General features: G+C 36.3%; 1 protein-coding gene across 2 annotated transcripts in view; it reads left to right on the forward strand.

The window, feature by feature from the left end:
• The window catches only part of PPP4R3A (protein phosphatase 4 regulatory subunit 3A), a 41581-nt gene that overhangs the window by 16026 nt on the left and 11397 nt on the right, over positions 1 to 14158 (forward strand). For both annotated transcript variants that reach the window (XM_064423564.1, XM_064423565.1), the window contains exons 3-6: positions 2422 to 2520; positions 4552 to 5169; positions 13423 to 13500; positions 13598 to 13714. In XM_064423564.1, the coding sequence (XP_064279634.1) occupies positions 2422 to 2520; positions 4552 to 5169; positions 13423 to 13500; positions 13598 to 13714 (912 nt within the window). The remainder of the gene's footprint in view (positions 1 to 2421; positions 2521 to 4551; positions 5170 to 13422; positions 13501 to 13597; positions 13715 to 14158) is intronic.

Here is a 14158-nt window from a genome sequence, read left to right on the forward strand (position 1 = left end):
AGAGAGCAGCAATTGGTAGATTTCTGTTGAGGAACCATTATATATGAAACCCTTCTGTGCTAAGACAACAGATGCTAATCATTTCCAATTTTAGTGTTGGCAATTGGAAAACACTTTTCTAATACTGATAAGACAAACTGGAGGATGATTGTTCTGCTGCTCAAATGATTTCTTTAAGCAATTTTTTGTTTTGTTTTCCAAAGAAGAAATAACTAAAAAAAATCAGACCTAAAAAAATCAGACTCTGTGGAGGTGTGAATTTCATGTTTAGTAGTAGGTGATCTTGTTAAAGGGAAAAATTGCTGTGCTATGGCCAAATAAACTTTGCTACATCTGTGACCCTAATTTTCAAAAGCAGGTTTAACTTTGTCTTCTCTTTTATTTTTCTCTGCCTGCCGTCCTTTGTCTTGATCTGTTGCTGGATTTTATTCAGAGACTTAGAGCTTTTGTTTATTGAACTTAAGCAGTTAATGTAAATAGCACTGCCCATAATAGTGTACTTTTAGTCATTTCCCTGTTTATTAGTTGTGTTCTTTATCAAGAAGAAAATACATTTTGGTCTTTTGGAAATGACTTAATTAGCAATCTAACCACTTTCACCTGGATGGAAATGTAATTAGATGGGAATGTTGCAAGTTCTGCTAGGGTCTACTTAAAATTTGGTGTTAGGGTTGCTTGGTTTTTTTTAATTAAATAAGCTCAGTGTGAAGCTAAAGAGGGAGTGGCCTTGAAAATTACTGCAGTAGAAATACAGTTGGAGACATAAATGTATTGGAATTTGAACCTCATACCTACACTTAACATGCAGTAATGTGCATACTGTTTTTTAAAGATGGTAAAGAGAAAAAAATTTTTTTGGACCTTCACTTTTCAGATTTTTGCAAACTAATTTTTTTTTCTCTGTTGAAATCAGCAGTACCGGGTGCTGTCAATCTGTTATTACCAGAGAATTTGCTCCATGACCTATCTTGTAGAGAATAAACTATTAATTATGATTTTTTTCTTCCTTTTGTATTTTGGAGGTGGTCTTCCTAAATCCCTTTCTTCTGTGTACCACCTCTTCCTCAACCCTTTGGAAAAGGAAAAGGTAAACTATTTGCCATTTACAAAGTAAAGCCAGTAGTGCCTCTGAAGCAGTATAGCTGCTCTGGTAATGGCAAATTGATTATATTGTATTGCTTGACAATCCCATTGGAGCTGGCTGATTGTGCTGTTTGGATTACAGTTGAGTTTAAGGGGTTTTCTAGTAAGTGCGTATCAAAATCTAAATGTAAGGTTTCTTTTTATTGTCAGTATTCATTTTAATATCACTCTTAGCAAAATCTGTTCTTAATGAAGAAGAAATTCTCATGTCTCTTGTCCTAGTGAGTGAATGCATGGTTTAGCACTTGGCTGAAATAATGCAGTTTCATGGAGCTATGTGTATTTACTGTGGCTATATTTCAGCTGTTACAGGAAAACAAAAGACTAACAATAAAACTCAATTCAATACATGAAAACAAGGCTGATTTTATTTTCTTCTTTTATTTATTGAGTTTTATTTTCTATTTAGTTATTCTTAGAGTTATTTAGTAGATTCTCTTTAAACTACTTCATCAAATACCTTGTCAGTGTGTGACATTGCTGTTTGCTGTACAGCTTCCACTTTCATGTATTGGTTTTGCATGCAATATGAGGGCTCTGATAAACTCTTGAACTATCCTAGTAAGTTGAGGAGAGCTTCAGTGTCTAGGAAGTGAACATAGCTAAACGTGGTTTCAAGTAGTTTCTAGAAGTCTAGGGCAAAAGTTCCTTCCAGAATTGTAGTTTGGAATAAATGAAACTCTCACGTGTGGTTCAGTGTAGTGGGTGCCTGTGGTCCCAGGCTGTGAACTGTGGTGTTTCTCCTCTTTAAAGTTTGTAGCCATCTTGGGACTAGCTTTTAAACAGCTGTTCTGTGCATTAACAGAGTGTCTTCTGGGGCCTACAAAGATGAAAAAAAATATTGTAACTTTCATCCTATAGAAAATACTGTTTTATGTGGTCCAAATAAAACATTAAAGAACAAGAAACCCCTAACATAAACCCCACAAAGCCTGCTGCTTTTGTTTCTGTATTTTATTAGAGAATACATTGAGGTAGAAGTGCATTTTCTAGGTCAAACTTCTTGATATTTACAATATTACAATCACATAAAATAAGAAAAAAAAAACTTTGATATCTTTCTGGAACTACTTCTGATTTATGCAGGAATGTTTTTAATCATATAAACATATAAAAATTTTATGAAGTGTAATGGTTACATTTGTATTGGAATACTGTCCCATCATAATTAGGTGTCAGGCTGCTTTTATTTTAAAATTTTACTCTTTAAACACTATTTAGGTTAATAAAATCACATCTGAAATATGTTGCCTGAAAATACTTTTCCTCTCTTTAAAGGATACCTTGATTGTGTGGTCTGAAGCTGAAAATTATGATTTGGCACTTAGCTTTCAAGAAAAAGCAGGTTGTGATGAAATATGGGAAAAAATATGTCAGGTAAGTTTGATAAATGTAAGATTGAGACAATTTAATTAATCTAAATGTTTGTGTTCAAAACTTACAGGCTGTTCTGAGTTTGAACAATAGGAGATAGAAAGTAAAAACTACTGTTATAGCCAGCTCTCCCAAATTTCGCATTTTTCAATTTAAAAACTTTCTCCTTCCTCCAGAAATTTAACACAGACCTAATCTAAGTTTTAGGTACTTTTTTTAGAGCATTTTCAGATCTTTCTACTCAACATAACTTTTTTGATTAATCTGATAGTAGGAGATAGCTCCATCCCTGTATCATCACCTTCAAGATAGTGTTTTAAGAAATCAAACAATGTATACCTAGCATGCATATATTTTAACATATGTTTTACCACTACAACCAGATATCTGTATAGTCATTGAATCAGTGTGGTTTGTGAATAACATTTGTTTGGGTATTAACTATTGACATAAAAGAGTTAAATCAATATATCCACTGATGTTAGTTAGTTTCTCAGTTCTTGTGTTTTTTCCTTCCCTTCCAAGCATTACAACTTCTCTTAATTCTGTGCTACAATATGTGTGATTTCTCTAAATTACTCTAAATCTCTCTCTGCACTCTTTCTGTTCTTAACAAACATCTAGCTTTCCCCACTCTGTCTTTTGAAGTTTGTTCTTAGTGATTTCAGAAACAAAGCAGAAGAAATCTGGTTTCACAATTACATGTGTATAGATTATTCCTTTGTTTTAAGAATGAGTCTTTTCAGCAGTTTACCACTTCTGTAAATAAGTACAGAAACATTTCCAAGACCCTTAGCAGTCAATGGCCCAAAGGCTGGGGACAGAAACAAAGTAGGGAAAGGGGGAAGTTTTGTTCTTAGGAAACACCCAGATAAGAAGCCCAGTTTCCTCACCCTCATGTACAGATCTAGTATTTTTGTAGGAAGCCAGTGTCTTTATATCCTGTTTTGAGGCCATGCTTTGTAATTGTGTCTAGTGTACTTTATAGATCTTAAGCTTCCTCAGTCATTAAAACTTCTTCTAAAAGGAAAGCTTTGATACCATTTATAGAGAAAGTGGTTGCTGCTGTATAAGCAGAACAATATGTGGGGTTTAGCACCATTCTGAGTAGAGGCTTGCTGTTAGAAATGAAACATTATTTCTCCCAGGGGTTTTTTGCTGAATTTGAAGATTAAAAACTACAGCACCTTCTACCATTTCTCACAGCAGTGCTTCTCTGAATTTGACATCAGATTCCAAGCAGATGCTAAAATTAAGATGTCATTAAAGCTGATACACTCTGGTACCCATGCATCTGCATTTTTTTACTAATTCATGAATTCCACAGTTTCCTCATACCTCTGGAGAGATCTTTGCAAGTCCTGTGCATTATTTTTCTGACAGTTTTCCTCTATTATTTTGTCAATGTTGGTTTGAGCTTTTTTGTTCTTAAGAGAAGATTCTTTGTCTCTGTTGAGTATTTAGAAAATGCACAGTAACAGATTTTGACTTGCAGCTGTCCAGAACTGAGAACAACAGATAAATGAGCAAGACTGGCCTCTCTCCCCTGTTTGAGGTAGTGGAAGCTTTGAAGAGTGTCAAGAGCAGTTAATAGCCTAGAGATAAATGCTTAAAGCTATCACTAGAATAATGTAATACTCATTTACATTTGAAAATCTGGCTGCAGAGAATAAAGACTGGAAACAAACAGTTCTGTGGTCTGTTAAGAAGTTGCCGTCCATATTAGTAATTGCAAATTTCTGTTTTTATTTGAAGTACTCAGAAAATTATGGTTTTTTCCTTATTCTTCCTCCAATTTTAAAAAATAAATAAAGTTAAATGTCTAATGTAGAAACAGTTGTATAAAGCTTTCTATTTGAAGAAATCTTCTCATTATCTCTTTTCTTTTCCAAACCAGCTATACTCAATGTCAGACTAGATTTGCATTTCTACTTTGCCCATACAAATTAAAAATGTGTGATACTTAAAAGGTATTTTTTTAAAAGCATTCCAATAACAGTAAAATTAAACTCCACTTTTTGACACGTTTTGCAGGTTCAAGGCAAAGACCCTTCTGTTGATATTACTCAGGACCTTGTTGATGAATCTGAGGAGGAACGCTTTGATGATATGTCATCACCAGGTCTAGAATTGCCATCGTGTGAACTCAGCCGACTAGAAGAAATCGCAGAACTCGTGGCATCTTCCCTGCCTTCACCCTTACGGCGTGAAAAACTCGCACTAGCACTGGAAAATGAGGGTTACATTAAGAAGCTCTTAGAAATATTTCATGTGTGCGAAGACTTGGAGAACATTGAAGGACTACACCACTTATATGAAATTATTAAGGGAATTTTTCTCTTGAACAGAACTGCACTTTTTGAAGTCATGTTTTCCGAGGAATGTATAATGGATGTAATTGGATGCCTAGAATATGATCCGTCTTTATCACAGTCACGGAAACACAGGGAATTTCTGACTAAAACAGCAAAATTTAAAGAGGTGATACCTATATCTGATCCAGAGCTGAAGCAAAAAATACATCAGACATACAGAGTACAGTATATTCAAGATATGGTCCTACCCACTCCCTCAGTTTTTGAGGAAAATATGCTATCAACACTTCATTCTTTCATCTTTTTTAATAAAGTGGAAATAGTTGGCATGTTACAGGTAAGTTTTCAAAAATTCATATTCTCTTACTTGTGCTTGGGCAAAGAAAGTCGGGTGATTATTCCTGGAAAGATTGAGGTACTCAGGTGGAACCTTCTCTTCTGTGATTCTCTAAGTGATTGTGGAGTGTGACAGAAAAGGCGTGGATTTGAGTACTGAGTTGTCAGATACACATCCTTTAACTTCTGGATTTGGACTAGATTCTCTGTAAGTGATTTAAATGGAGCAAACCTGTAGAATATTGAATGAGGTTCTTTGGAATGAACACTACTGTTTGCACTTTGAATCTTTGATTTTAATAGGAGTTTTGAGGGTTGCTGGTTTTGTATTTTGTGACTTTTTTAGTCACTAGACTTCGGGATATCTTTTGTCATGTTACCATGAAAAAAATCACTTTGCCTAAATTTCACAATATAATCTACCACGATGTAGCTGTTGCTAATTTTGAAGTAAATTAAATTGGCTGTTTGGAAAGTACAGATTCAGAACATAAGACCATTTTAGGTGCTTTAATGTTTTCTTCGTTTATCTTAATAAATCCCTAAATAATTCTGCTTAGAATTACCAGTTTTTCATGAAATATGTCTTACTGCAAATGTAAAGAGATTATTTGGTGCTTTACATAGTTTACCAGTGTCTTAGGTGTTCTGCACCAACCCATGAACTTTCTGAATGGTGTTAGAAGTTGGTGGCATGTGTCTGTAAGGGGAGCTTTCAGCTAATTCAGCAAAGTGTTGCAGCACAAGTATTTTGGTTTGTAGAAATTAATTATCTTATTTCTCTCAAAGTTTAACAAATGAGTAGTCACTGTCTTTGTGGGGCTGTCTGATCTGGAGAAATGGACCAAGGGTTAGATGTTACTGATTACTTTAGTCATGTTTATCTTCAGTTTGACTTTCAGGATGTACCCTGTATAATTTCATGTAAAAGATATAGCAAAGGAGAGTGAAAATTCCTTTTGCAAGCTCATAGAGCAAATAATTGTCAAAACTAGGCCTTACAGCTTTTCCTCCACCACACTCGGTTATCAGAATAGTGATATTATTTAATCCACACTCGTGGAGCTTTAATCTGTCAGGTGAAACACCTCGGGCATCTTCAGTAGTACCAGGCTCCAGTTTATGCCCAGGTGAACCAATCTTCATGTCTGGATGTGTGTCCTTGATAAACAAAGTTGCAGTTGCTTATCTAAAACAGTCAGAAGGCCTTAAGCATTTTGGAGTTGCCACGTTGAAGAAGTTTACAAGTCTGACTTTGAGAGAATGTTGAAAAAGACTCAGTTAAGGGGTCTCAACTGGACCATCCAGTATAACTGTCTCAAAAATGTCTTGTTCTCTTTGCAAGTGTTGCTAAAAGCAAATTTCTGAAGATTATAATTTTGACTTGAGGAGGAGAAGGGGAAGAATTTTTCAGGAGTCTTGGTGGCAGTGGCTGATTCTGAGAGAGATCTTGAACTTCGAAAAAGAAAACTGGGCAAGGAAAAAGAAGGTCTGATCCTGCAAAGTCATTAAGAGTGTGTTTGCCAGACATCCTGAGATAACTTCAGTGAGGACTAGAGACTGATGAGTTTCCTTTTTTCTGTCTCTTAAAATTTGTGTTAGGTTAATAGATGTAGGGTAGGTTTAAGTTACAATATTGTGTTGTTGCCAGACTTGTAATTTGCAGTTTACCATTGAAATAAAGGCTGAGATCTGGTTTTGATTTGTTGTGTGACAGCAGATTTTTGAACATTATCTTCATTACTGTTCTCTAAAATTAAGAATAAAGTATACTTTGTGTAGGTTGGAGCCAGAAAAATTAACATTGCATTTCAAAGTCAGAGAAACATTTCGAATTGTTGAAGTGCTTTCCACAGAGGAGCCCAGAATGAGAGCACACGAGAAAGATAATGCACCCTGTGCTATACTGCATTTCCTAGTACTTTCACAGTACAGCTCTCTAGCAAGGAGGGAGAAGTGCCTGAGTTCATAAGCAAGAATCTTTTTCTATCTGGGAATTAAAAAACCACTCACAAATTATGTGTCCATTGTATATAACCCAAGGTTTCATCCTACTTACCTGGCATTTATTTATTCATAAGCAATAGGCCAGGTTGCACTCGTCTGTCATCTCTGCACTCTAGTGTCATGTCATCCCCCATTCCTACAGTCTGTGTATAAAACATATGATACTATTCCTTCCCATTTCTTTACACAGAATAAATAATGCTCTAAGAACTGAATTAAAAGACTGATTTTGTTATTTCACTTCTGTAACTAATTCCTAAAGGCTTTCTTCCATTCGTGTGTGGTTTAACATCACGCGTTCCTGTAGCTGGTGTTACAATGCCTGTGTGTGTGGAGGGGGGGTTACTGCATGAAGGATGTCCAGTTCTCTGTAGTTCCTGGCATTTGCTATTTTAGGTCTTCTGAGATCTTGGTGCTCACTAACCTTACATGGGTATTTAAGAAGTGATTTCTTTTAGAAGTCATTATTAATTGAAAAGACCCTGGGTTGCCTCATGGTAGTTTGTTGGAAGCCATGGACGAATCTCAAGTTCCTAGTAAATGAATAAAAAAGGCTTTTAATGCCTCTGCTGTTGACTTTAGGTTGTCTTTCTTGGACCATTGAGGATGTGACGAAAGAGATCTCTTTTTGGAAAGTTTCACTTGGCAGGATAAAAGTAAACTCCCTGAGTAGCTGATAACCCATGGCATCCTGCAATTCCTGTGTGTACAACTGAGTTGTTGGGTATTCTGTTCTTTTCTCTCTGTCTCTGGCTGTGAAGGAAGGGAAAAGAAAAACCTTTAGCTCCATCATGGAAAAGAAGTGAGCTGTAATGAGACTTTTCCATGTCAGGCTGTGTATTAACCAGTGGCACCTTACAGTACTCTCAGTTAACTCAGCCAGACTGTAGTTTCAGAGAAGTGAGTACAAGTTTCAGAGAAGTTTGTACAAGACTGTACAGATGGTGTCTTATGCTTCTTGACAAGCTGAGTGACTTTACTCAGAACTATCACTGTGTTTTATTTGAGGCATTTACTGTCAGGATAGGCCATTTATGGTCATTAAAGGTCACTGGCATTTAAAGTCAGGTTTTCAGTTATAATTAATATTGAAGATGAGAATATGCTGATTCTTCAGAGTTCTTGCTTTATTAGAGAGACTTTGCATGTATTTAAAAAAAAAATAAATTCTGTAGTCATGGATCATCATAGCTTTGATCATGTTGCTTTCTTTGGTAGGTAAAATAACTGTTGCCCTTTTGTGCTAAAACCAAAAGCAGAAAATAGGTAACCTTTGGCATTAGGTTATGAACTATATTCTTCCTTTCTTCTTCATGAAAGTTAGCTTTCTCATTAGCTTTATAAAAATATTGTATTGATGGGCTTTTCTGAGAACTGGAGGTAAGTTTGTTTGTGGTTTAATTTTATAAGATAGGAAATTTTAAATGAGCATGTCAGCATCTCACTAAACTAGATACTGTTGTTGCATGATGAATAGTAAAGCCATGAAAACAGCATTCCCAGACTGCAGAATTAACTGCTGTGAAAATGACTCAATTAGAGATTATCTCATTCACAATGTGTAAGATATGAATTGCATTTTTTTGCAATTTCAGCCCCTCCTAATATGCTCTTACTGCTTGGGGTCCAGCCTGTTCTAGTCTTGAGATATCATAGCCACCAAGAAACTTGCTGAAACATGGAGTTGGCCAAGTTTTGAGAGTGGGGGTGGGACAGGTAAGTGGTGTTTCTTGCTTTATATGACGCTCTTTTGCAATTTAAAAATACATATATACTAATGAGAACACTGGAGGCCACCAGTTCTTTCCCTTTGTATTATTGACTAGTTGATAAAAAATATCTTGCAAAACTGCGCCATAGAGCGAGCAAACACTATTTCCTTCTGTTCTCTCCCCCTTTTCTCATTGGTGTGTTCTTTTTGCCAGCAAGATCATGCAATATCTTTATCTTCCAGAGTAAATAATATTGTTAGGATTACTTTTGGGTATGTGCATTTAGACTTCAAGGTCTTTATATTTCAGGAAAGTGGAGAGCAGAAGGGGAAAATTGGAGATAGGTTAAAACAGTTTTTGTGCCTGGTAGAGCAGTGATCAGATGGTATTATTGTACTGGTAAATAAGAATTTTTAAATACAGAAGTCATATTACTGATAGTCCCTATATCCCTTTTCAAGAGCTAAATAAATTGCAGATATTTTGGTATAGCTGTATATTTTACCATATTAATGTGTAATGATAGGTTTTAATTTTGAAAGTGGTTTTACAGATAGTTTATTCTTAACAGAGTCCTGTGGATGCAAACATAATGATCTGTAGTTGTTTTAGAGGAAGAGTTGTGTTAGTCCATACTGGTAGTTTTGCCCATATCCAGTCTGCTTTCTTACAGTAGTTCGCTCAGGAAAACTGGAGATTTACTTGCAGCAAAATTCACCTTGCAATAAAGTGTAAAAAGGTACCACTTTCTGGGGGAAATTACTTGGTGAAAGACCAAGTGGTGCATGCTTGTTATTTTTGAGATTAACTTCTTCATTGTAGAAAATGATTTTTCACATGTTCAGAAACTACAAAAGTCATTTGGTGGATCTCGCTACTTTTCCAGCATGTTGATTCAAGTGAGAGTAGTGCATGGTGAAGGCATGTGTGGAAAGGCAGTGTGATATAGAGGAGATTTTAAACTAAGAAATCTTTTATGTGGTAGCAGGAAGGAATGTGTGTTTGAAGTGGTAATTATCTGTTTGCTAGTAATATTTTACAAAAATTTCAATTTATGGGCTAAAATTCTCTTTCTGCCCAAAATTAATATGGAGGGGGAATATAGGATGGAATGTGTGCTTCTTTCCACTTCAGGTGGTGTTGAGTTTCTTTGATTTATTTTTTTTTGAGAAAAGTATGTTTTATGTCATTTATCTGTAATCACAGATACAAAAGTGCCTGATAACAGAATGTTAATTACATTTAAGAGATGCCTGGTTTTGAGGAATCCTTTTTTTTAAGTGCCTTTCAGGAGGAGGAGTGCTACTTTGGAAGTTGAATCACAAATCTAAATAGTGTCTTTTTTTCTGACCCTAACTTATCTGTGGGTTTTCTTGTTTTTAAAGTCATAAATGATTGGGTGAGTAGTTGGCCTGGCTTATTTTTATCTTCATGAGCTTTGAAATTTATTAAATCTAGAAGCATCTACTTAGATCTTGCAAAGCATAAATGAATATACTTAGTGTCTGGTATACACATCGTTTAAGTAGTGCACTTCTGATAATTTCTGTGCCTGGGGGAAGTATCTAGAATCCACCATTAGATAATAAACTGTTGTTTGCAGTTTGGTTTTCTTGGAAAACAGTTGTGACCTTCATAGCTTCTAAGGTACAGCTAAATGTGTTTTGATACTTGTCTGTGTGAAAAGACCACATACTGTAGAGAATTATGCGTTTGCACTGTGTTCACAGACATACATTGAGGGATTTTTGCAAGTTGAAAAAAAAACTCATTCAAATTAGTGTAATTCTATCATCCTGTGTTGGTGCTTTGTGACTTCTAAAATATGTAAACTCTGCTCTCAGAATGTGCATTTCCATGGATCTTGGCAGTGTTGTTCAGGAATGTTTCTTTAGAACTGCCCTTGTCAGTAATTTTACAGGTTGAGAGGGAGAATCTTATACTTAGAATGTTCTTTGCAATGACACTTTTTCTATACATGTGAGAGGACTGGGTATTTTCTCGTGAATGGCAACCTGTCTGCCTGTCATTAAGCATCTGGAATGAGGTAAATGCTGAATGCTTTTCAGGGCTAAGCCCAAAGTGTGAAGTTAGTAATAAGTTGTTTTTATTTTCTTGGAGTAAGTGCCACAGCATATTACCCATGCAAGGGTGGGATGTTTCAATCACTCAGATCCATCTTAATTAGTCTGATTTTAAATAACTCATGGTTGTTCTGGAGTCTAGAGATGTCATGTAATCTTGTTAATTTAAAAGTGCAAGGTATTTAATGGAGTTTGGGAGAGGACGTGACATGGAGATATGTTTCAGTATTCTATTTAAAGCAGAATTGTAAAATCCTGTAGTCTGTGTTTGGAATGCTGGAAGGTAGTTACGTACTGAACTTCTGCAAATTCATCCTGAAACATTAAGTGCCAGCATTGAAGTCTTTATCACTTGTCAGTTTTAGGTTCCCCCTACAAGTCCCATATGTTTGCAAGCCCAGTACCAGGGTGAGTGGGTGCCTTCTGCTGCAGACATGTTTGGACAGGTCAGGGATGTGGCAGGATCTGCTCAGAGAGCTGAGCTGGGATCGTGCCCAGCCAGCTCCTGCCTGTGCTGCTCTGCCACGTAGTGCCAGATGTGCAGCTTGCCCTGCTGACTCTGTCTGTGGGACACTGAAGTGGGTCATAACTGAGACCCACAGATCACTCACAGTACAGGGTCTCTCCTCCTTCCATAACATAAAACCCCCAGTTTGATGCTTTGGGTGATATTGTCAACTATGTGGCCTTCTCTTAAATGCACTGCTAATCATGGAAAAAACCTGCATATTCTTCAGAAGAACTGAGTTTTATGGGGTTTTATTTTGTTTGGGTTTTTTGTTTTTTTTTTTTTTTATTTCAGTGACTAAATATGTCAGTATGTCTACTGTGGGTTACTTAGGTTACCTGTGATGTCTAATGAGTCAAATATTAGAACAGAAAACTTACAAAGCCATATAACAGCTGGGTAGCAGGTAGTTGAACACCCTTGCATTCTCCCATCAAGGCTTAAGGGTATGTTTCTGGAAATCAAATACCTTAATAGTTGTTTTGGACTTATTTCACTGTTGATATCTGGAAGTCAAAATTTACATCTGTCCTTGATCCTCCAGAGTGAATTTTGGTATACTTCAAGTGAGGCCTCTCTTGTCTTCTTTTGTTTTGATTTTGCAGTCACTGAAACAGCACCGGAACTTGTGTCCAGAAATCACTCTTTTTCATTGTCTGTTGGGTCAGGTTAGGAGCACAGCTCATCATCAGACAAGAGAAAATGTGGCATATTCTAAATCTAAGGTTTACCTTACAGTGCAGTGAGGATACAGTAGCTCCTGCCACGTTGTTGTGGGTTTATCCGTGTAGTGCAGTGCCCTGTAGAGATGCTGATTGTGTTGTGGCAGTGTTGTAGCAGCCTTAGCATGGTGTGCTATCAGAACTGAGGTACTCACTTCCTCAGCAAGGCTGCGTGGTGAGCCTGAATGAGGTACTGTGGTAATTCACAATGTAAGAAAGTTTTTGTGTGTGTATCTGGAGTACTTTCACGGGTTTGCTTTATGAAGTGCAAACATGAGCAAAGCAGCTTGGATTTCTGGCACTGTGGTTTTGGGATGGAGGGATGTTGTACATCCATGTGTTACTGACTTCACAAGAAACAACAGTGGCAGCTTTCTGAAAAAATGTTTTAGTACCTGATGTACTGGAACCATTCTCAAACAACTGCTGCCTTACAGGAGAAGGTTTATTTCTGTCTTAATAATCTGCTCATTGTTAGGACTGTAAAGGTTATGGAAAGCTAGAAATTGCTCCTTCTTTCATCTGAATACGCATTTGTAATGTGTTTGGAGCTGTTTGTAGTTTTGCTAAGGTACAGCTGTGTGAAAACAATGGAATGGGTTTTGATTGCTGTCAGCCAGAATGTCCAATAAATTCTGCATGTGATAGGAACAGTTGTTTTGATTTGGTCTCTAGAATTCACCCTTTTCACAACACTGAGGGGGAAGGAAGCTCACCTCATTCCTGCTGTTAGGCAGCTTTCCCTTCATTATGTCCTTGCTTTTGTTCTGCTTCAGAGATCTCATAACATTCCAAAGATATGCATGTGTGTGTGTCTGTGTGGAGCTGTGTGGGGGACGTTGTTTATAAATCTGTGTAAACAGCTGACCAAGGGTAGAGTGATTTAGGGGGACTGGCATGTGACAAGGGGGAAGGAAGTTGAAGAAGTCAAAGACAAAACAATGAGAGTTGCAGTAGAAAGTAGAAAAAGGGCAACTAATGTAATTGAGAGTGAATTGTTCGGGGGTGGAGGGATGCTGGACGTGATTAAAGCTCAAAAAGAAGATGCATAATAATGTACTTGAAAATTTAATTAGAAAGTTGATACTGGTGTGATTAATTACAGTATGCAAACATATGTTCTCTTCGTTCCAGGAAGCATGGTCTAGAAGAATTTTATATTATACTTGGATGCCTTTTGATATTGTCAGATAAACAAATGGTATTGTTTTGCTTTTGTAGGAAGATGAAAAATTTCTGACAGACTTGTTTGCACAACTAACAGATGAAGCCACAGATGAGGAGAAAAGACAGGAATTGGTAAGAACTCTGTAAAATATATGTCAGTTACCACAAAGTGACATGTGAATCCTTTTTTTTTTTTTAATTACTAAACTAGTATATTCTTGGTTTTCAGGTAAATTTTCTGAAAGAGTTTTGTGCATTCTCACAAACACTGCAACCTCAAAACAGAGATGCATTTTTCAAAACTTTGTCAAATATGGGCATACTGCCTGCACTAGAAGTCATACTGGTAAGTAATTTTAATTCTATTTGTCATAACAATTTTGTTTATCTTCACAGAGGCTTTTTTAAAAAGTAGCTTCAGCACAAACTTCAGCAAGTGGTTTTCTTTTTGTTTGCTTTATTTGGCTTGTCCTAGCTTAAGATTCAAACTGTTCAAAATATTTTTGTAAAACTTTAAAAGCTTTTACAATGTGGCATTGGTAAGTACCCTGGCATTCTTCAGTCTTTGTTTTCCTATTTTTTTTCCTAGCTTTGGTTGCTTTTAGGTATCCAAATAAGTTAGAAAATAGGGAAATAAATCAAAGGGCAGGGAAACGATAAAATTTCTTTTGTCCAACTGTTGTCAAATTTACAGAGAAGTACGAGTTGACTTAGTTTTAGAATATGGTTTAGCAATAGTTAGGTGTGATTTATGAGAAGGAATTAAAGCTGTATGTTTTCTGGTTCCATT

Source organism: Passer domesticus, chromosome 6 (genome assembly GCF_036417665.1).
Source record: "Passer domesticus isolate bPasDom1 chromosome 6, bPasDom1.hap1, whole genome shotgun sequence".
Taxonomy (NCBI): Eukaryota; Metazoa; Chordata; class Aves; order Passeriformes; family Passeridae; genus Passer; species Passer domesticus.